The sequence below is a fragment of the Alosa pseudoharengus genome, unplaced genomic scaffold, assembly GCF_046254945.1.
Source record: "Alosa pseudoharengus isolate Yale_2024_CS ecotype anadromous, Long Island Sound unplaced genomic scaffold, YU_APseudo_1.1 YU_APseudo_1.1_scf_4, whole genome shotgun sequence".
NCBI classification, from domain to species: Eukaryota; Metazoa; Chordata; class Actinopteri; order Clupeiformes; family Clupeidae; genus Alosa; species Alosa pseudoharengus.
In genome coordinates this window covers 30,798,953-30,821,271 of record NW_027468774.1, presented here as the reverse complement: position 1 = coordinate 30,821,271, position 22,319 = coordinate 30,798,953, and the positions used below count along the sequence as shown (strand labels likewise).

Genomic DNA, 22,319 nt, shown 5'->3' with positions numbered 1-22,319 from the left:
TTTTTGGTTTTCTTTTCAGTTATGAGTTTTGTAAGCTCAGAACTGAAAAGAAAAGATACTCTATGGAAGTAAAAGAAAAACGGGTCACCTCAAGTGAACTCTACACAGTAGTTTTTTTTGGTGATTTAGGGATGGTTGAGAGGTTCCTTGAAAGGTCACTTGCTTTTTCAGTCTTCATTCATGATCACTGATCAGTGGTCCTGTATGTAGTTGTGTACTTAACTTATCCATTTTCTCTTTCTCCCTCATTTGTATCTCTTATCATGTACTCTTCTATGCTTCTTTATCCCCTCTCTGTCATCTCCTCTTCCACCTCCTCACTGCTCCTCTTTCCTCCTTATCTAACCATCCTCACTTTCTCTCTCTCTCTCTCTACTCTCTCTCTTTCCATCCATCACTGCTCCCCATCGCTTCCTTTCTTTCTCTCGCCTCCTCTCTGTCTCCTCTTCTCTCTCTCTCTCTCTCTCTCTCTCTCTCTCTCTCTCTGCCCTTGCAGGCAGTTCCACGCAGCCCTGGAGGACCTGAATGAAGCCATGCGCCTGTGCCCCAACAACCGTGAGATCCAGCGCCTGCTGCAGCGCGTGGAGGAGGAGTGTCATCAGGTGGCCCAGCAGCAGGAGCTGGACCAGCCCCCTTCCCCGCCCCCCGACCAGGAGCCGCCCATCCTGCCCCCAGCGCCCCTGGAGCCCCGCCTCTCCGACATGGAGCCCGTGCAGGACCTGTTCGAGGAGGACGAGGACTACCTGGAGCGCGACATGGAGGCCCTGCCGCCACTAGGGGGCGGTGGAGTGGTGATGGCGCCGGGCCCCCGCTGCAGCCCTGCCACGCTCCCCGTCATCCAGAACATGCCGCCGTCGCCGGGCCACCACCGCGACTCGCCCTACCTGTCGTCCGGCGGCGGCGGCCAGGCCTACGAGCTGCGGCCCAGTCCGCCCTCCGTGCCGTCGCCCACGCGCCAGGGCTACCAGGCGTCCACCTCGCCCTCCTCGCTCTCGCCCACCCACCAGAGCGCCGGTCACTTCCGGCCGAGCCCGCCGCACACCTCCCCAGCTCACCAGGTCTCCCCGCAGCAGCTGCCGCCGGGCGGCTCCTACCACTTCAGCCCGCCGCCCTCGCCCCTGCGCCGGGGCCCGCAGTACCGCGCCGGCCCGGCCTCCGACCCCGTGGGCCTCTACCGCCCACAGTCGGCCTCGGCCGCCTCTGCCCGCTACCACCAGGAGGTGCCGCTTCAGCTGCCCCAGTCCCACCATCACCACCCGCAACACCACCACCACCACCACCCCCACCCCCACCACGCCGGCCGGCCCAAGTCGCCCCTGTCCAAGATGTCGGCCCAGCGCTCCTTCCAGCTGCCCCAGCAGGTGGCGCCGCAGCAGGGCCAGTGGCTGCAGCCGGCCAAGGCGCAGATCGTGCGCACCAACCAGCCCAGCGCCGCCGTCCACTCCAGCGCCGTGCTGGGCAGCAGCGCCTACAGCCAGATGGCGCACTCCATGAGCGCCCGCTGCCCCGGCGACGCGATGGACGAGCTGACCGAGGGCGGCGGCTACGGCGGCTCGCTGCAGGTGCAGGGCAGCCTGAGCGCGGGCATGTTGTACCAGCGCGCCATCAGCATGGACCCGGGGCTCATGGAGGACGAGCCGCCTCCGCCGCCCCTGCAGCAGCCCCCGCTGCAGCGGCCGTCGTCGGCCTACCAGCGGCCCGCGGCCGGCGGGCTGCGCGCCTACGGCCAAACGCCGCAGATCAGCCGCAGCCAGTCGGCGGCGTACTACTCGGCAGCGCCGGCGCCGCCGCACGAGATGGAGCGCCAGCAGGCCCCGCTGGGCTCGCCCGAGAACCCGCACGCACTCCGCAGACCGGTCAGCGCCACGGCCGCCGAGCCCAAGCAGCACGCGCCGACGCCGCGCCCGCTCATCCACTCGCAGAGCGTGGGCCTGCGCTTCTCGCCGTCCGCCAGCAGCCTGGGCGGCGCCGGCTCGGCGGTCAACCTCGGCCCCGGCTTCAGGCCCTCGGCCCAGCAGATGGAGATCCCGCTCAAGCTGTCCTACGAGGGCGGCTTCTGCGACGAGCTGTCGCCCGTGTCGCCGCCGCAAGGGCCGCTGGACATGCGCGTGATGGGCGGCACGTATCCGGGCGAGGCCCTGCGCTCGCGCGCCACGCCCTTCATGGGAATCATCGACAAGACCGCGCGCACGCAGCAGTATCTCCAGCAGCCGCCGCCGCCGCCTCAGCAGCCCTCCTCTTCCTCGTCCTCCTCCTCGCCGTCGTCCCGCGCCTGGGCCGTGTCGTCGCTGGACACGGTGGTCAGCAGCCCGGCCACGTCGCCCAGCAACACGGGCTACAGCCATATTGCCTACTACAACCGTACCAACAACGCCCACAACGGGCACCTGATGGAGGAGGACTACTACTCTGTGCCCGTGGCGGCCGACGCCATGGGCCGCGTCAGCCAGGCGCCCACCTACCCGGACGTGAAAGTGGCTCGGACGCTGCCCGTGGCGCAGGCCTACCAGGACGGCGGCGACTACCGGCAGATGGCCCGCACTGACCGCCAGGGTCCCACCTCCCCCATCAAGCCAAAGAGACCGTTCGTGGAGTCAAACGTGTAGGGCAGCAAGGCGGCTCCAACACACGCACACACACACACACACACACACACACACTCCCATATTCACACACAGTGTGTATGTTCACAGACCGTCTCACCAATGAGCTTTCAGCCTGGTGATGCTAACCATCCCATCATTTACAAACAGACTGGCACAGAACATTACCAAGCCACATCTCTCATGTTAATGTATTAATGCTGAATACTCCAAACAGGGCAAAGGTGGGCTTTGCTCTTCATTTGAAAACAGTCTCTGGTGCACAGTTCTAAGCTGGGGGTCAATTGAAAGGAAAAACAGAGCTTGGATAGATGTCTGGATTTTAATACTTACTGTTTATAGTGTGGCCTTACAGAAATATTAATATACTACAGTATAAACAGCAACAAGTCTTAAAATAATACATCCAAGTGCTGTTTTTTCCTCAAGGTGTCAATGCTGATTATTAACTCAAGGCTTTGTACAGAAATACAGCTGTTTCAGAGGTCCAGTGGAGTTTCACCGTCTAGAACGGGCCAGTGGTGAGGTTTGTGGTCCCAGAACCCAGGAGCGCTCAAGTGCTTCAGAACGTAAAACCACCTCACGTAAGATCGATCAGGCAGTACGTCGGTTTTAACGCTCGGCCTGAAGACCTCCGGTATTCACACCAGGAGAAGAAAGCTGGCCAGTAATGCCTTCCCGTCGCGGTCGCACTAGTGGGGGGTCGATGCATCACAGCCTTAGGCTCTCATCTGAAACTTTCCCAGCCTTGCATAATTACACTCGGGGCAACTCGCACTGCTTTGCTCCTTCTGTAAAAGTGACTTTGAAAAATCTGACACCAGGTAAATCTGTACATAGCAAAAGCGAAAAAGTAATATTTATCATTTTAAGTTATGTTTGTAAAATAATTATATATATAAAAATATAAATATATATACCTAATTTTTGTTTTTTTCTCTATTTGATTGTACATTTATTTACCTTCCCGTTTGTTTTTAAGTGCTGCCCAAAAAGGGTTGTCATGCAGTTGGGTTGGGAAGGGAAAAGGGTATTGGCTCAGTGTCTCGGCTGGCCCACTTCTGAGAAGCACGTGAGAAATGGCCAAACAATAGCGGGCTGTGCTGTACAAATCAAACATGGGCGTGCTAATCGGTGCCTCGGACCATGTGACTTCCTTTAACGCTGGACAGGAAACTAAAGGGCAGCGCTGCCACTCCGTGATTAGGGGTCATTTGATAACTAGTGAGAAATTGAGAGAAATGCATGAAGTCTACCGTCCACTCATGAGTAGGCTGAGATTCATCGGTGTGGACCATGGAGACTCTATCTTAAGAATAGTAAAGCCATGAAGGGGCACTCTGTCTGAGAGTGCGGGTGTTTGGACGTATGCGCGCTTATTGGCAGCTAGCGGTGGCTCAGCTTTGAGTCCGCTCTTAAATAATACCATGTGTCCTTGCCCTCACGCTAAGCTTAAAGGAAGGCCTTGAGATGAGCATATTTGAGTTTTTTTATTTTATTTCTTTTCAGCACCTTTGCTGCAAAGATCAAAATCAGACATTGAAGAGAGGGTACAGGCATTAGACATAATGGACACCTCCTCTCAGTCCAAACCCTCACTGGTTAATGAAAAGGATTTCATGAGTGAATTCATTTTGGACCTTACCAGGTGGCTTGACAAACATCACAACAGAATCAAGTTCACTAGAAGGAAATAACAGGAAGTGTCTGTGATGTCAGAGGTCAAAGCAGGATGTAGTACGGGAAGTATTTTCAGCCAATGTTGTTTTTTATATGTATAAATATATAAGTTCTGTGTAAATGACTGTACATAAAGATTCCACTAAAGAATGCATGCTCTCTGCTGATTCACACACATTCAAGCAAAGACATTGTTTGGCGAGTGTTTGCAATGGAGTGTGTGTGTGTGCGTGTATGTGTGTGTTTGTGCGCATACTTATTTTTTCCATTGTGGAGAGGAGATGAGTCTTTAAAGAGTTGATCTTTTATCCTTTTTTGTACTTTGTTTTGTTTTTCATCTTTCAGGGCTTGCTGAGAGCCAGGTTTCTGTAAATTGTGTGTAAATGTGAGTTGTAACCTTTTGCCAAGGAGGACCGTGACAAAGGAGAATGCTTTGTTTTGAACCCCATTAAGCGACTGTAAACTGTACAATTGGCTGTATGTATGAGGAAATATTGTACTTATTTAAAAATGGCTACCACTTGGAAGAAAACAAGGTGAAAAACAAAGATGGACTGTGAGACATGTTGGTTGCCAATGAGTTTGATTATTGTTTGTTTTTCATTATACACATACAGCATTACACAATATCACACATTACACACAGCACTAAGAGTGAATTGTCAACATTCATCCTGGTCACAAGCATCACTTCCTACATAGACAGAAGTATCAAAATGCACTGTAAACATGAACAGCGATACACATGGACACGGTTGGTTGGTTCTTTTCCAAATTCTGAAGATAATAGCTGGTCACGCTGAAGACAGAAATATTTTTTTCACAATAGATTTACACTAATTGACAGATGAAATGTATATTTAAGTTTGGAACGTTTTTAACAAACAAAAAAAGTCTGGACAGCCATTCACTAATGAATAGAGGCACAGAGGCATCAGTATTTGCTGTGCTACACGCCATGTTATTTTGTTGCTGAAAGAACACTAATCACAAAAAACATGCAGAATGCTCTATGTTCTGTAAAGGCAGTTCTAACACCCAGATCGTCAGTAGCTGGGTCCCGTTTCCCTTCCCCACGCACATGGATACGAATTTGAGAGCACCTAATGTCTCTGGCCTTTGGGAAAAGAAATTCGTAAAACAAACAATATTATTCAAGTCACAGGCTCTTGGCTTCAAAGAAAAGTGCAGAAAGCTTTACCAGTGCCAAAGCTAATTAGTCTTACTGTTAGTTACACACACTAGAGTCAGCAGAATATATACAGTACATTCTTCAATAATTTGTTAATATAATTATTAAATCATTAGATGTTTTGGCGTAAGTTTGGAGTTTGTTTTAGTAAACCGAAACTAGCTGAACCAGTGGGATGGAATGTGAAATATTTCGATTGTGAAAGGATAACATCAAAGGTCTGGCTATTTTGTGGGGTTTACAAAAACAACCATTTACTAGTCGGAACACTGGTATTGGCAGGTAGTTCTAGTCTGGCAAATGTTATAGATATATATTTTGGCACTTCTGGAGTTTATAAAGGCACATTACATTCTGGCACAACTCAAATATTTTGTGTTAAGTGTTGCTGACGGTTAGACAAACCCTCTACATCTACAGGCCATCTACAGGTAAAAACAGCAGGAATTAGGGAAGAAGCTGCTGATCCTGGGTCAGTTTTGTGCCTTTCACACATGACAAGTGGTCAGGAGGAGTAAACCAACACCTACTCCTACACAGTGAAGCCCATAGTTTGCCTGAGGCTACATCCACACTATTCCAGTTTTCTTTTGAAACTAAAACAATCTCCATCCAGACTCACGTTTGCGATTCCGGAACATTGTCTGGACTGGACACCTGAAGCATGGATGACTTGTCCGTTCACACAAATCACACGACCATTCAAGCAACTGTGACGATTGTAAGATGTAAAACTTGAATGCATTACAGCTGCTACTAAAGATAGCAAAGCCAGTAAAGCTTGTATTTTGTTCTCCATGTTGCATTCACCTCTGACATGCTAGTAGTAGAAGTCAAAGTGAGTCAAGGAGAGTCAGGAAACATCACACTAGCATGGTCCAATCAGAATTGGTTTTGTACCGTAAGTAGTTTCTACGTCATTGTTTTCAGATTTTTGCGGAATTTCCTGTCCACATCAAAAAGCAAAGCCGGAGTATCCAATGAAAACAGGGCCTCCAGCATTTTAAAATCACTCAATTGCAGGAGCTCAAAAACGGCAAATTTAACAAAAGTGTTTCTGATTCAAAGAAAACGGAATAGTGTTGATGTAGCTTTAGTGGAGAGTGTGAAGCAGTACTGAACCCCTCTAGAGTTACAATAATGCCCATAAGTAGAAGCCAACTCTTAAACAGATATGGCTGTTCTGGCCAAAACAAGGCCAGTCTGCCCTAGGGTCAGACACTCTGGATATCTTATGCTTTTTCATCAGATTAGGATTAGGGTGTAATGTGATCACCAATCCCCAAATTAATGTGAACGTCTTCCACCCCCTGGACTATGCCAGTGGTGGACTCCAGGCACCCTAACGATATAGTGATTGGGTTTTCCTGGAAGAGTGCACTGTAGACCACATGAGTATTTATGAAGGAAATTAAGTTGAAGTTGAATGACCTTGTGGGCAATGACATTACAAAACAGCATTATTATAAATGCATTTGACACTTTCTCTGTAACAGAAATCATGGGAAGTCTGACTGTCTCTTCTTATCTCTCTAAAGAAAAACTGTGGAACTTACTGTCACATATTCTCCTAAACCAGTTCTACTACTCCCCCCCTCCCCCCTTAAAACCACATGGAGAGGGTGCAATCAAGGAGAAACAGCACCCCCCTCTGTTAGGGTCTTAAAGTGCACAGACAAGGCCTCTTCTTCAGGGTGAGGCGGGCGTTTGAATTCGTCACGGGTCACCACGTACCCTACGAGCACTCCGTATGCCAGCAGAATTATGCCCAAAGTGTTGGCCAGAATGCCCTCAGGAGCATACGCTGAGTAGGTGTCTCTGTGGAGAACAAAAATGAGACTCGGATCAAATTTTCTTTCACATGTAGTCAATAGATGAAAGATGCTTATTTACAGTTTGTGTATGGTACTGTTAAGTTGCAAGCCTCGACTGAGACTATTTTGGAAGTCTTTACGCATAGAAATAAGACGCCTCTTCCAGTCAAGCAAGGAATCCATCTCTTAGAGAGAATATTTCGGACTGAAACAGAAGTGAGCTGGGAGTGCAAAAAAAGGGAGAGAGAGAGAGAGAGAAGGAAGCGAAGAAGGGGCAGCAGTGAGCTTGACTCACGAGATGGCGAAAAGGAGCTTCTCCATGATGCCGAGCAGGCAGGTGGCGACGGCGAGGCCAAACAGCGACAGACCGAAGAACACGTGCAGAGGCAGGTAGAGGCTCCGCAGCCACGTGGTTGTCCACGGAAACAGGAAGAAGCAAAACCCCAGTAGCCACTGGAAAACAGAAGCACTCACGCGTGATGGAGATGCTGCTGATGTCACCATTTAATGCCACTGATTAATGAAATCACCCAAACAATGAGCGTTACATTCGTTACATACAGCCTACTGCCTTGGCATTGTGGGGGGGCAATGGTTCAGATCACCTCTGGCATATTCGGATAAGGTTAATAACAGAGATAGGATATTTTTTATTAGAGGATTAAGGAACATAAAACTTTTACTGAAGACATCATCTGTCTGATAAAACCCCGTTTTACAGGTGTGTGATATCACTAGTCCCTCTAGGATTTAGCACAAATTCAAGACTTGTGCATTGTGCATTGCAATCATTATTAACTCAATATTTCCTCAAAGAAAATAATGCAATCATGGAATTTGGCAATACAGATGCAATAGATCAGTGTACAGCTCTGTATAACAAAGGTTTGGTCCAACTTAAATTGAAATACTGCAATGACTACGCTGCTGAGGGGAGAGGAGAGATTATACATGGGTTTACCTGTGCAATAAATAAGACAAAAGTGAGCATTCCACACCAGGAGTGCAGAGAGTACATATGAGGGATGTTGTTAGCGTCATGGTACTGGAACACTGCCACTATCCCTGAGAAGCAAATACAGTTAACACACTGAGTCGAATTCAAATATGAAAATACAGCACTAGTGTTAACACACTGAGTTGAATTCAATTATGCATAACAAAAAATATCTGATAAAATATTCTTGTTACCGAAAACTTGTATCAACCAGATCTCTCTCTCTTACACACACACACACAGGGGAAGACAGAGAAAGAGACTGATCTCACCGATAATGCTTATGAAAAGCACTAGGAAGTGTAGCACACCATGAAGAATCTTCACACTGCGTTTGGGCTCATTTCGAAACACACGGTACACCATAATGGCTGAGGACGGAAAAAGAAAAATGTCTTGAGAAACATTAATAATTTCACTAATAGCTATGACTTTAACACTTCAGTGGTGTTAAGGAGTTCGGTATGGCAGCTTTTTAATGTAACGGTCTTGCATAATAACAAAATGTTTCATTGTGCCCCTTTACAACGATCGTTTTCCACAGACAGACACACAGCTGCACAGTACAACAGACAGTTATCTTCCTTTGTTGTCATGGATACAGCTAGGAACAGAGACTTGTTTAGGCCTCAGGCAATAGCCCTCCATCACAAACACCATGTGGCCATTCAGAGAAGGTCACTCAGCAATCAGCCATCTTGTTTTATGGCCACCACCTGTCAGGCAGCTGTGCTTGAGTCAGGAAGAGAAGACTGTGATGACCAGTCACTCAGGACCCAGACAGCAACTATCTCTGGCATGGATCTGGGCCACCTCTGGGCCAGATCCACTGGCTATTCTCTGGGAGGGGCCAGGAGCTGTGAGGGGGGTTGGTGGTGACATGCACTTCTCCTGTTTACCTGGCCTATTGAGGTTGCGGTCAAACCCCTCGAGGCTATCTCTACGGCTCACTCAATTGAGGCAGCTTGCCCACTAATGGCCCAGTGGCCTTTCAGACGGAACGTCCTAATCGAGTTGCTGTAGCAGGACATTGAATCTAATGTAGACAGCTAAAGAGATTAGAAAGACAATGAGCATCACCTCTATTTGATTGCCTCAAGCTTCTCAAAGCAAAAATAATTGTAAAAAAACTAGAAATATTAACTATATAAAAGGAGCTGTCAATCACCTCTGTTTTCCTTGGTCACTTCCTGCATACTAGTCATGGGTTCGTTTCCCAAAACCATAGTTGCTAACTAAGTTAACAACTTTGTTGGTTGCAATGCAATTTCCCATTGCCAACCAACTAAACTGCCAACAGGTTAGGAATGGTTGTGGGAAATGCACCCCATACTAGTTGACTGCCTGGACAAACACTTGATTCATACATTCATACTTCTTAACAAGTATGGCATTAATCCGGCATTGTGGTATCTCTGTCATGCACCTGTCACTGTTTTAGGCACTTACAATGACATATTGAACCTCTTCTGGAGCCGATGAGAGTTTTTGAGGGCACACACAGGGTGAACAGCTAGCTAGAAGAACATGAGGAGAATTTTGCTGATCTGTGTGTATTGGATTGTAATCAAAGATTCTGCGATTGGAGGATGAAGGAAAGCAATCAAGCCAAACGCTTTCAGCAGGACAAAACACCCTTTGTAGTCACAAGAAAATGTCAGTAGAAGGGGTCCTAGTGTGTGTGTGTGTGTGTGTGTGCACAAAGGGCCGGATGGAAATCAAATTTGTGCTATATAAAAACATTACTGTGGACTTCTTGTGTGTGTGTGTGTGTGTGTGTGTGCATGAGAGTGTGTGATTGAGTTCACTTGATGTGTATCTACCTATGGGAATATTTGTATCATTTTCTGAAAGAAAGTGTTAGTGTTATTCTGAGAAAATGTGATTGTGCGTGTGTGTGTGTTTGTGTTTGTATATGCATTTGTGTATGTGTGTGTGTGTGTGTGTGTGTGTGTGCGTGTGTGTGCTTCAGAGAGATAGAGTGTGTGTGTGTGTGTGTGTGTGCTTCAGGGAGACAGAGTGTGTGTGTGTGTGCATGTGGATAAGAAGCCCCTGAGGGCTGAGGACGTAAGCAGATGAGACACAGATCAGCAAACATCAGGAGCAAACAGGACCCACTGGAACACTCACACACACACACACACACACAAACACACAGACAGACACACACACTCTCTCTCTCACACACACACACACACACACACACACACACACACACACAGTGGCACATCACCAGCCACTCCAGTCAGACACTGCCTGCTCTTTCTGTCGTGTAAATGTAAGAGATATGATTACCTTTCAGGAAGTATCCATCAATAAAGAAGTGTGTGTGTGTGTGTGTGTGTGTGTGTGTGTGTGTGCATATGTGTATATGTGTGTTTATATGTACAGTATGTCTTGTCTATATGTATGCATATATCTGCGAAAGAGTAAACAGAAATACTGATACTGATGCCTTAGGTACATGTTCAATGTTCATGTAATTCAGTAGTATACTGTAGAATGCTCTAGTATGCACTGTACTGCATGCACTGTATTAAAACCTTTAAATACATAAAGGCTATTTCAAGTGAAATGACGATGAGCCAGCTGCATGTGTAGCTGTAATGTGTCTGAGAAAGTCAGGAATAGTGTGTCTAAAGCAGACTGAGTGAAACACAGACTGACAAATCCTTTCAACAAACACTCACCAGATACCCTGTGTGTTTACTGAGCAGGGTGTGTTTGTGTGTGTCAGTGAGTGATTGTGTGTGTGTGTGTGTGTGTGTGTGTGTGTGTGTGTCTGTGTGTGTGTGTGTGTGTGTGTGTGTGTGTGTGTGTGTGTGTGTGTGTGTGTGTGTGTGTGTGTGTGTCTGAGTGCCTTGTGTCCCCTCTGGCTTACCGTCTCCATAGAGGAAGATCATGGCCAGCACCATGCAGAGAGGGTGCACGTTGAACTCCTGGGAGGAGCCGTCCCAGGCGTAGCCGCCACGGAAGTGGCCCATCCACACGCCCGTTATCACCACACTGGCCACGCCCAGCAGCTGGGAGCCTGCTACGTACCAGGGCAGAGAACTCGCCCCTCGCCAACTCCGTAAAGCCGCCCCCTCCTCCATCACCTGAAAGAAGGGAGAAATGAAAAAAGGGACACATTTTGTACATGAGAAATAGAGACAACTGTTTAGCAGACTGCTTTGGCAATTCTGTGCACTGCACAGTCGAGACAATAAAAGCACATGAAATTGATACTGAATTAAGACTAGTAAGGAGGGGCAACAGGTTCAGTGTGAATAACCAAGCAGATCTACTTTGTGCAGATGCTGGAGCCCTATTGATGTCTTGATAAAGGACAATCAATAGTCTGCACACGCTGACTCACTTCTGATTAGGTTAATGGAATGCAGGCATTTAGCAAAAGGCGAAGCAACAGGCTGTGAGGAAGACATAATTATAATAATAATAATAATAATAATAAATTAGCTTTATAAAGCGCCTTTCTAGAAACTCAAGGTCGCTTTAGAGGGGGGTGGTAGTAAGTGTGTGTGTGTGTGTGTGTGTGTGTGTGTGTGTGTGTGTGTGTGTGTGTGTGTGTGTGTGTGCGCAGGAGTGCTGGGTGGGTGGGTGGGTGATTAGGTTCACTTTGAATTGCCTCGCTCTTTAAAGACAAGACAGAAGAAGAGGAAGAGAGGGGTGGGGGAGGGGTGAGATGCCAGCTTGACTGCGAGTCCGTGAGTCAAATCACAAGACTACACCCTGGGAATAAATATTTACTTGAATCTTAAATAGACACTCAGAAACACATACACACACACACACACAGATGCACAAAATACAAGCTTACCGGTACATATACACCTACATACATAAAGACACACACATACACATGCAGACCAACAAGCGGTCACTGTACATTAAGAGAAATGAGCCAATGACAAGATCCATCTGATTGTGGACAGACTAGGACAAAAATACTCTGGAGTAGATGTCAGACTACAGTGACCAGGCTACACTGATTATGGTGTTTGGGGGGGGGGGGCAGCCTCACTGTGAAAACATCAACTCTCAGCAGCACCAAACAAGCAAATGAAGGGATCATAAGCCTAGTTATTTTTTGTTAACCATATCTCTGCTTGAATTGAGTGCCAAAAGTGCCTGACTAGTCACAATGGGCTTAGACCAATACCAATTGTAATGAAACAATAGACAATAAAGGATCAACTGCTATTAATGTGCAAGTCACAAGGAAATGCATACTCATAAAACTCAAAGAACTGCAATTCAGCAAATACCTGAGGGACCAGAGAGGTGAATGCCCACTAAAACAAATGTAGGTCTTCCATTGAAAATGCATACTTTCATGAATGAACCCAAATGCAAAGTTGGATGGTAATAATTCAAAATAATATTCTACATTATTTGTCATAAACATGTAACTTTGGCAATGGTTAGAAACGGGCAAGAACAGTTAAGCATAAATTCTAAGGATTACACATGCTTCACCCAGCTACCATGCACAGCATCCCACAGAGTGTCTCAGTGTAAGACTATGTAATACATCTATGTACTACAGTGTGTGTGTGTGTGTGTGTGTGTGTGTGTTTAAAAACATTAATGTATACACAACAAAAAAAGTAGACAGTTTTGCATTTGCAAGCCTGCATGACCAAGTTTTTTTTTTCAGATCTTTCCCTGGTCTTCAGATCTTCCTAAAGCTGTTCAGCAGCACCTCCAACAACATAACACACCTAATACACACTTCCCATATACTTCCCTCTCTTACCTCCTCTACCTCTTTTAATCCACCACTTTCTCCTCCTATCACACTTAAGTTGTAGGCTACTTATAATATCAGCACTCTTATCCTCTAGTAAAGTAAGACTCTAGTAATATTATTGTATTGTATTGTATTGTATTGTATTGTATTGTATTGTATTGTATTGTATTGTGTAGTGATGGTATTGACAGATGCGGTAGTAATTCCTAAGGTTTCCTCTGCACTGTAACTTGAATGTTATTATCTTGCTGTAAGTCGCTTTGGATAATAGTGTCTGCTACATGGATACATGTAAATGTAGCAATAGAGATAATAGGAGAGGAGAGGAGAGAGGAGAGAGGAGAGGAGAGAGGAGTAGACAGGAGAGGACAGAGGAGAGGAGAGAGGAGAGGAGGGAGAGAAGAGGAGAGGAGAGGAGAAAGGAGAGGAGGGAGAGAGGGGAGAGGAGAGGAGGGAGAGGGGAGAGGAGAGGAGAAAGGAGAGGAGGGAGAGAGGGGAGAGGAGAGGAGGGAGAGAGGGGAGAGGAGAGGAGAAAGGAGTAGACAGGAGAGGAGAGGAGGGAGAGAGGGGAGAGGAGAGGAGAAAGGAGAGGAGGGAGAGAGGGGAGAGGAGAGGAGAGGAGGGAGAGAGGGGAGAGGAGAGGAGAAAGGAGTAGACAGGAGAGGAGAGGAGAGAAGGGAGAGAGGGGAGAGGAGAGGAGAGGAGAAAAGAGAGGACAGGAGAGGACAGAGGAGAGAGGAGAGGAGGGAGAGGAGAAAGGAGAGGAAAGAGGAGAGGAGGGAGAGATGGGAGAGGAGAAAGGAGAGGAGAGCCTTACTGACTACTTCTGGGCCAGATGTGGCCCTCTTAGTAATAGAGAGAGGACATAACATGCCAACTAGTACTTACGGCTCTCTGTTGCATTCATCTGACCACAGCCCAGATTAACATAATTAGTTACTGCAGAATAACCTGCAGTTGTAACATAATAATTGCAGAATAACTTAATCTGAAGACCCAGACAGCAAAACACATGTGAGATCTCAAGACTTTGCTTGAGATATTTATGAGAACCTTCCAGATGGGATTATTTTATACCCCCCCAGTTGAGGACTCAGTATTTCTCTCAGACTGAGGCGCTATAAGATTTAAAATAATATGAAGTGCTGAACTGCATTTAAAACTAAATAGTAGCTTACCTTAATATGGCAGGGTTTGAATTCTAAAATAGATGGTGAAGAGGATGTTTAACCTGCAACTTGTTCACTTGAAAAGGTAGGCTACTTGATATAAAATATAGTAGGTTACAGTGTTTTATCCTCAAATCTATCTGCTCAGTCTAAGAGGACGCTGTGTATGTAAGAGAGGTAGCCTAAATTCAACACACATGATCTAGACTCTGGTTGTGTAAAGCAAATTCATTCTTGCTGGTGTCATTCTTACAAAACCTCTACCATGCACCCGTGAAAATCCATTAGTTAGGCTAACATCGCAAGAGAAGTATGACTTGGCATTCTATCTTCGCCCTCAAGGCAGATAGAGAATGTGTAATAGTGCATTTATTAATATTTTCGCCTGTCTCTTACCTAAACTAGGTAGCCTATAGACTCTGGAGCGGATGTGACTCGGGTCAAACCAGTCATGGAGCCACCACACCTGCCATCAGAGACGGATAACTTTACCTTCCAAAATCTAAAAAAATATACCACTCACCTCGCTACTGTACAGCTACAGGTGCGTCCTCAAAAAGCCTCAGTACCAGGTCACCGGGTGGTCTTCCTGAAAATTCTTATCCTCCGTTTCCTTCTACCAGCTTTTTTTCCTGAAGCTTTTCCTCACACTTGCGTTGCGTGCGCACTTTTTTTACTTTCAGCTGCCCATTCAGTTATTAAACACATGTCGTGTTTCAGAACTATTTATATAGGCATATGTTGTTTCTCTGCTCTTCTTGCATGCGTAGTTTACAGTGAGCGGTATATGGTTACTCTGACAAAAGGTTTGAAAAAAAAAAAAAGTAATGATAATAGATAACAGTGACGTTTAGGGAACTAGCAACTGACAGCCATCTAAGACACGCCCCTGACACTCCTGAATGGCTCAAAGATGGACAGGGGTGTGGCCAAACGACGCAGGGTGTAGCCTACAAGGTAGCCTACCAGGGCTCCAATACTGTTCAAGGGTTGGTTACCTTGGTAATATGAGGATACGAGCCACGTCATGTAGCCTACCCTGACTGACAGCTTTTCTGCTCTGTTTTTTTCTGAATCTCTAAACCATGCTTATGGGAATATGTAGGATATAGGCCTAGCATAGGAGATTCAAATACCTACTTTGCGATGTAATTCGCTCTACTGAATGTATTTACTTATAATTTAAAAACGTTGCCCAACAGTAATTCCAATAAAGACCACGAGAGGGAGACCGACTCCTTTGAGTTCGTTACACCGCTAAATCACAGGGTTCTTTTCATTCTGGTGGTCCCTAGGCCTACCCATCTTTTGACGCAAAACAGCATCCAACTGTAGCCCTGGCATGAGCCACAGGCAACTAATTTCGTTAATTCCTTGATTAGGCCTTCACCTTAGGCTACTCCGACATGCTGATGTCATATTGGTTGTGATTGTTTTTCAGATGGATAGAACCAGGCTCCTCACCAGAAGTCAGCCACTGACTCTTGTTTTTTTTCCGGTATCCTTCTACAGTTGGGCCTACCACTTGTATTGCATCCACGTTCCCTGTTTGGTCCAAAATTGAATATAACATTGAGCGCATGATTTCCAGACACCTGTTTGGGAGAGATACAGTAGAGGCCTACAATAGCCACACACAGACACACTCACTTTTTTCCCAATTCTAGGCTATTACCTTCTCCCCCTCTCTTCATTGAATGTAGCCTGTTCCTCTGCCGGGAGTGGGAGGCCAAGCCGCTGACGGGAGATGACATTTCGAAGCTGATTCTAGATCGCGGTGACTCACTCCTGACTCATCACGCTTCGCTTTCAAATTTAGCAGGCAAGCCTCAGTAAGCCGAGCCCAAACGTGCTTTTCTCGTTATCACTTGGTCCAATGGGAACTGGCTATGGATATGATCTTTGACTTATTATGACAAGTGTTAGACTAAATGTAGCATATGTGCCCGTGTCATGAGCCCTTCCATCCCGTGCATTTGTCTTCAAAGTCGTGAATGCAGGGTTGCGTCGACGACAAGAGGCAGCAAAACTCTCAACTCACTTCGATAATGCCCTATGCTGTTGTGTTGTCTTGATCAACAGCATGCACTTGCCAGCTGTAAAAGGACGTGAGTAGGCCTAGCCTAGGCTAGGTTAACGTCCACCTGACCCCAGAGCTGCTTTTACACGAGCTTGTTCATATGGATAGGCCAGACATTCGAGAGGGTGTGACACTCGGCATGGATCATGTGGGTCATCATGCCTATTATCGAATATGATTGGAATTGTAGTATATTGTATGAATAGTAAAGGTTACTCAGTTTTGAAATATATGTTATTTGCATTCACAGCAAAAGGGTAGGCTACCTCGAAAGTCTTTGAGACCGTGGCAAAAGAAAAGAAAACGAGCTGCTCTTGAGTCTTTTCTTAGCCTACATTTGGTTGATTGGTGCGTGCCAAGAACGCTGAAACCCTAATAACTGCAAATTCTCTGACTTGGCACTCCAGGCGGTCACCTGCAACTTCTTTCAAATAGTTAAGTTACAAGCCAACACATGTTATTCTTCAGTTAGCCTACCTAATCTGAATGAGCTGCTTTTTTACAAGTGTTTGGTTTATTTACAATCGACTGCAAAATCTGAAATACGGGTAGCACAGGAGAGATCGAATGCGACTATTAGACAACTGCTGGTGTCACCTCTCTCTCTCTCTCCCTCTCTCTCTAGCGCGCGGACACCCAAACACACCCAATAGAATTGTGCGGTCCTGACTGAGCGGTCAAGGTGCTCCGTTCCCAGCTCGCATTCTTTGCGTGCTCCGAATTTAGAGCATCCCGCGAGGGTTGCTGTCATCTCTGCGGCACCCGGCGACGAGGACGCGCTGACCAGGGCCGACGCGCCAGTTTGGTCTCCAGAGCAGGCGGCCGGGGGGATCCGCAGCCTGCATGGGAGAAAGCAACGGTCGCTCCACCGCGCTGCGGTCGCTGTATTCTCGCGAGACCCAGTTATTATGTAATTTGATGGTAACACTCAAAGATACACATCCGGACCTATATATAGTCAAGCATACACTATCTACACACTCATTCACACAGGACTTGCAAGATATCCCTGGATGCAGTATCACCTTATGTGGAACAACCAAACCACACACACACACACACATTTTACGTCTACACAATTTACTTTTATTTTCAGATAATTTATATTGCGAATTTCGTAGCCTATAAACTATGGGAGACAGAAATAGGTCAATGGGTCTACCTTCTCTCCTCATTGTGCAGTGAGAAAGTATACATCACACACACACACACACACACACACACACATTTGGCCACCATTGACAGGACAGATACTCAGAGGGTGATGGCATTTGGCAAATGCCATATAGTGACCTGTAAAAGACAAGTGTCTACAAAACTCCCACCAAACACCTGTGATGAGCAGTGCATCAGAGTAACAGCTCAGCAGGGTGGCGGTCACACATGCAGGGGACAGTGGTCTGTGAGAGGCTCTGTGTCCTTTCAGCAGACTTACTCATGTAGCGTTATGCGGTGTCAACCATGACTCACAGCCTTTTTCACACAACCCAACACAGAGGACTGTGGTCACCTGTCAACATGAACATCACAGAGAGGGAAAATAACTGGAAATCTGTGTTAATAATGTGTATCTCTGTCTTTATGTATATATATATGTTTGTATCTACAGATAGACTAAATGAGAGAGAGAGAGAGAGACAGACAGACGGACAGACAGGCAGAGAGAGAAATGCCCCCTGTCCTCAACATAGTCATATTGAACACACCTAGTCAGAGTGAAAGAACAGATCACATCTCCATTCAAATAAGAGGCAACACCCTCCAATGTGGATATAAAGACTCCTCCCTTGCGGTCACACAGGTGTTAAAAGCCTACTACCTGTCCATCAACACTCTCCTGTTTGACAATATTATCTGTCATTATCTGTTTGACAGCTATAGAGGTACATCCATACACACGCACACACACATACACTTACACATATGACACACACACAACACAAAATGTTAAAATATATCACATAAACACAGACCCATACACTTTTTTCCAGATTAAACCCTTTTTGTGGTTCAGTGTGGCCTTTCCTAACCACAGTGACTGTGGTATTTTTAGAAACTGGTCTTATCTCAGTCTGAGTACATTGATTGCTTCATGCTGAGTTCACTTAAACGGTATGACGTAAGACAAAAAAAATCGGTCATGTTGGCAATTGGCAACATCATGTCCCTCCCGCTTCTCCAGATTACATTTACATTTCAGCATACTACTTAGAACCAACATGAGCACAGTTTTCCCAACAGACACAGAGACTCTCCTATCCAGACTAATGAAGGCACACACACAAATACACAGCCAACATATTTGCATTTGTGAAAACAACCATACTGATACTTATATGAACACTGGTGTAGAAAAGCATTTAAACTCTCTCTAACAGACACACACACACACTGAAACGACAGACACAATGAAGATTGTGTTCCAAATATGTGTGTGGAGGGGAGGGGAGGGGAGGGGAGGGCGAGAGAAACCAGGTGTGTCTATGGTTACCTGAATGCTGTGAACAAAGAGTCAACAACGACAAGCTTCCAGATGGTACTCAGAATGCTGTTTACTGGGTGTATGGGAGAAATGATGTGTGTGTGTGTGTGTGTGCACGCGCGCACATGTGCGTATTTCTGTGTTTTTCTTTTATGTTTTCTTTTATATGCGTGTACATTTTAGGGCTGTCAATCGATTAAAAAAATTAATCTAATTAATTACATACTCTGTGATTAATTAATCTAAATTAATCGCATATATAATTTTTGCTGTGAAAGTATTTTAAATATTTAAATTCAAATGAATCATTGAATAATCAGCATTAGTGACATTAAAGTTCAAAAACTCTTTTATTATTATTTTCACTGTTCAAATAATTGCCATAATAATTTATGATATGACCTAATATGCTGAGGAAATAAATTCAAAAGTGCTTCGGGAAGAGGTTTTTTTTTTCACATACAAGGCATTTCATTGCAGAGGACTTTATTTTCCACACTTTATTTTTTATCACCATCAGGCCGTTTTTTAAAAGAAAATGTTCCAATCAATGATCCAGGCAGCACGATTTCTTCTCTCCTTCATTTTACAGTCTAATTTTTACTGACTAGAATGGCTCGGGGTCAAAGGTCATACAGAATCGATTAATCTGCACTATTTTTTTTAATCAGTTATTTTTTCTCAAATTAATTAATCGAAATTAATCAGTAATTTTGACAGCCCTAGTACATTTACGTGTTATTGCAGTAGGCTAATTGTTTGGGTTGAGTTTCGGGTGACGGAAGATGGTAGCCTAGGTGTGTGTTCCATTTTCATGGGATTATGGCTGTTTATTGTGCATGTGTGTTTATTTTAAGTTTTAGTGTAGGGTAGATATATAGATAGATAGATAGATAGATAGATAGATAGATAGATACTTTATTGATCTCCAAGGGGAAATTCAAGACAGTATAGACAGTCAAGGTATATCTTTAAGTTACAATAAGTGATTCATTTGTGTATTAAATGCTAGTTTAGCCAGTAATAATTCGAAATTAAAGTGTATGTTTGCATTTAATAAGCTACAGTCAGTGTTACTAAGTAGTAGGCCTAGCATAGCCTACTGTGACTGCAACACCTAATTAATTCCACAAGGCATCCAGCATCTAGACTCTGGCCAGTGAAAAATGCATTAAGGCTACATGTGGCAGTCACTGAAGCAGCTAAATCCAGCTCATCACTGAATAGTAGAGGAAACCGTTACAGGTCATACTGTAGGCTAAGTTGCGTGTTAATGTAGGGCAGGCTACACAAGTGACTGAATTTTCTCCGGGAATAAGGAAATGGGCTCTCTCAAAAAGACTACAAAAAATCCGGAGATATTTTGCAAAGACATAGGCCTAGGCTAGTAAAATAAATAAATAAATAAAGAAATAAAGAACTCAACCTTTTTACAGATGTGATTCTGTGTGTGAGAGCGGATGTGCGCGCGTGTGTAGGCTATGGACAGAAGAACATCAACCAACTCCCACAAAAGTACATTGACGACGTCATACCTTCCTCCTACCCAGCTCACTGATTGATAGCTTATCTATGCCCATCCACATCTAAGCTAAAATCAAATATATTTAAAAAAATCTAAACAATACAATTTTTCGGAGCATTGCATACGAAAAGAGGGTTGCAAAATCATCTGGTGCTCTCAGACATTCGAAGATTTTTCTGCATGTTGGTTTTGTCGGTAGATAGCCTATTCCAGACGGTCGGGGGCGCTCCAACCTTCGAGCTGGCACCGTCACGAAGTGTTCAACGGGCAACTTTGGGATGCGAGACTGTTGAATCGATTGCCGTATAATAACAGCAAGAGAAATATTGTTTTAGCTAAATACAGCTATGCCATTTGCTCCTGGAGATGTAGCATAGTTTTCTCCTCTGACTTATTGGGCTTTGGAGTTACTCGTTGGTTGTAGGTCCTATTTTTAGATACACAGACAAGGTCACGTGACAGGGGGCGTCATTAATGTTGTTGTTGGTAGAGGAGCTGCAAATATGGAGGAAAGAGAGTTGTGACAGGAAAAAATTATACATTTCATTAAAAAACTGAAACAGTTGATCCCGTCGAGTCAGAGAACTGCGTTCAAACGCACAGACGGTGGTGGATCCTGCGGCCAAAATAACAGTGATTATCAGGTAATCTAAACGGAACATCTATAAATCGTGAGATAGGCTACGCTACTAGTTTTTTTCCTAACCATCTTTTCACTTGGTGGTCGCTGACAGGCAGCAGTAGCCTACACTATATTTTCGGAGAAATCGACAGTGGTCTGGCTGGGAACTACCGAAATCGTTTGTATGCATCCGGTCTTTCCCATTTTCTGTCGGGTAGGCTATGTTGTCCGCCCTTTTGCAATCACAACTGATTTTTTCCCCAGCAATATAAGTTTTCGAAGACTTCGCTGCTTTGCAAGGAGCTTACGAGGAATGCTTAATTGTCTGGCGTAGCAGCAGTTTAAAGGGAAAGCAGGCCACTGGCATTACTCAATGTATTGCAGAGTTGTATTAATTATGTCCTTTCGTTTTTTATTACTGTAGCATATTCTCTGGGTTAGCCTACCTGGCGAAGCTCTGTATAACGAGCATGCAGTGACATTTTTGTTGGGTGAGAAGACGTTCTCACCTCTATAATGTAACATTACCACCGACTAGCTTGTGTATTTGCTTTTGAAGGTGAATACACGTTTTCATTCGGTGCAACTTTTCGGTTACTTTGTTACAGTGATGACGCTCTGTCCAAATGGACAGCGGCTCTGTTTAAATTTCACCTCAAGGTTAAAGTTTTGCAATCCTGTTATTCGGATACATTTGTGTGGATCAAAATGTCTCGCTGAAAGCACAGCCATTACAGGATAGTAGTGTGATCAATGTTCAGGGCCTATTATTTTAACGCAGAACTGACTGACAGGATCGCACTCCTGCGGGAAAGGCGTTGCATTTCCTTGTGACAATGTTAAGCATTGTAAAAGTTTGCATTTTTATAGGATAACGAAATACCTTGCCGATGTCTGTTATGTAGCCTACATATGGTCTCACTGACATAATAATAATAATAATAATTAGGCCTACTAATTACACTATAATGACAGGCCTACTACTAGCATCATAACATAGTAATAGGCTACGTATGTTATGCTCCCTGAGTCAGAGGAATAGTAGAGAAGTAGCCTAATCAAGCTGAAGTGAGTGGATGGTCATATGTTGTTCACTTTCCCTGAAATGTGTATTGTAATTGTTTTTTAATAACTTGACTTTTTTAAAAGCCATAAGAAGTTTTGGTTTAAAATTGACACACAAAAAAGTGGTTCATTGATGTCTAATACAGCCATTATATAGTTTTAATTTAGGCCAGATGGCAACTTTAATAGTGACTGTAGAAACAGATTCAATAAGAGCAGTTGTCTTAATTAGATGAATAAGGTTGAAAAATTGTGTAATGAAGTGCCGTATGAGAAGAGTAGGCCTACAGTAAAATCCCTGGTCAAATCTACTGTAATGAAGTGGGAAATGGAATTA

The 22,319-nt window shown here is 45.1% G+C and overlaps 3 protein-coding genes across 5 annotated transcripts in view; 2 read left to right on the top strand and 1 right to left on the bottom strand.

The window, feature by feature from the left end:
* tanc2a (tetratricopeptide repeat, ankyrin repeat and coiled-coil containing 2a) overlaps positions 1-3,709 on the top strand; it is a 146,699-nt gene extending 142,990 nt beyond the window's left edge. For both annotated transcript variants that reach the window (XM_076265858.1, XM_076265859.1), the window contains one exon: positions 497-3,709. In XM_076265858.1, the coding sequence (XP_076121973.1) occupies positions 497-2,606 (2,110 nt within the window). In that variant the 3' untranslated portion in view covers positions 2,607-3,709. The remainder of the gene's footprint in view (positions 1-496) is intronic.
* A 1,140-nt stretch (positions 3,710-4,849) lies between these two features.
* Positions 4,850-15,013, bottom strand: cyb561 (cytochrome b561). The gene is made up of 6 exons (XM_076265860.1): positions 14,732-15,013; positions 11,168-11,384; positions 8,559-8,657; positions 8,251-8,354; positions 7,585-7,742; positions 4,850-7,293 (listed from the first exon to the last, which is right to left on the bottom strand). Exons 2-6 carry the CDS (start codon positions 11,379-11,381, stop codon positions 7,104-7,106), a joined length of 765 nt encoding a protein of 254 aa, XP_076121975.1. The 5' UTR covers positions 11,382-11,384; positions 14,732-15,013; the 3' UTR covers positions 4,850-7,103.
* Positions 15,014-20,792: 5,779 nt separating this feature from the next.
* The window catches only part of hdac5 (histone deacetylase 5), a 77,137-nt gene continuing 75,610 nt past the window's right edge, over positions 20,793-22,319 (top strand). For both annotated transcript variants that reach the window (XM_076265857.1, XM_076265856.1), the window contains exon 1: positions 20,793-20,939. The gene's annotated coding sequence lies outside the window, so the exon portion shown is untranslated. The remainder of the gene's footprint in view (positions 20,940-22,319) is intronic.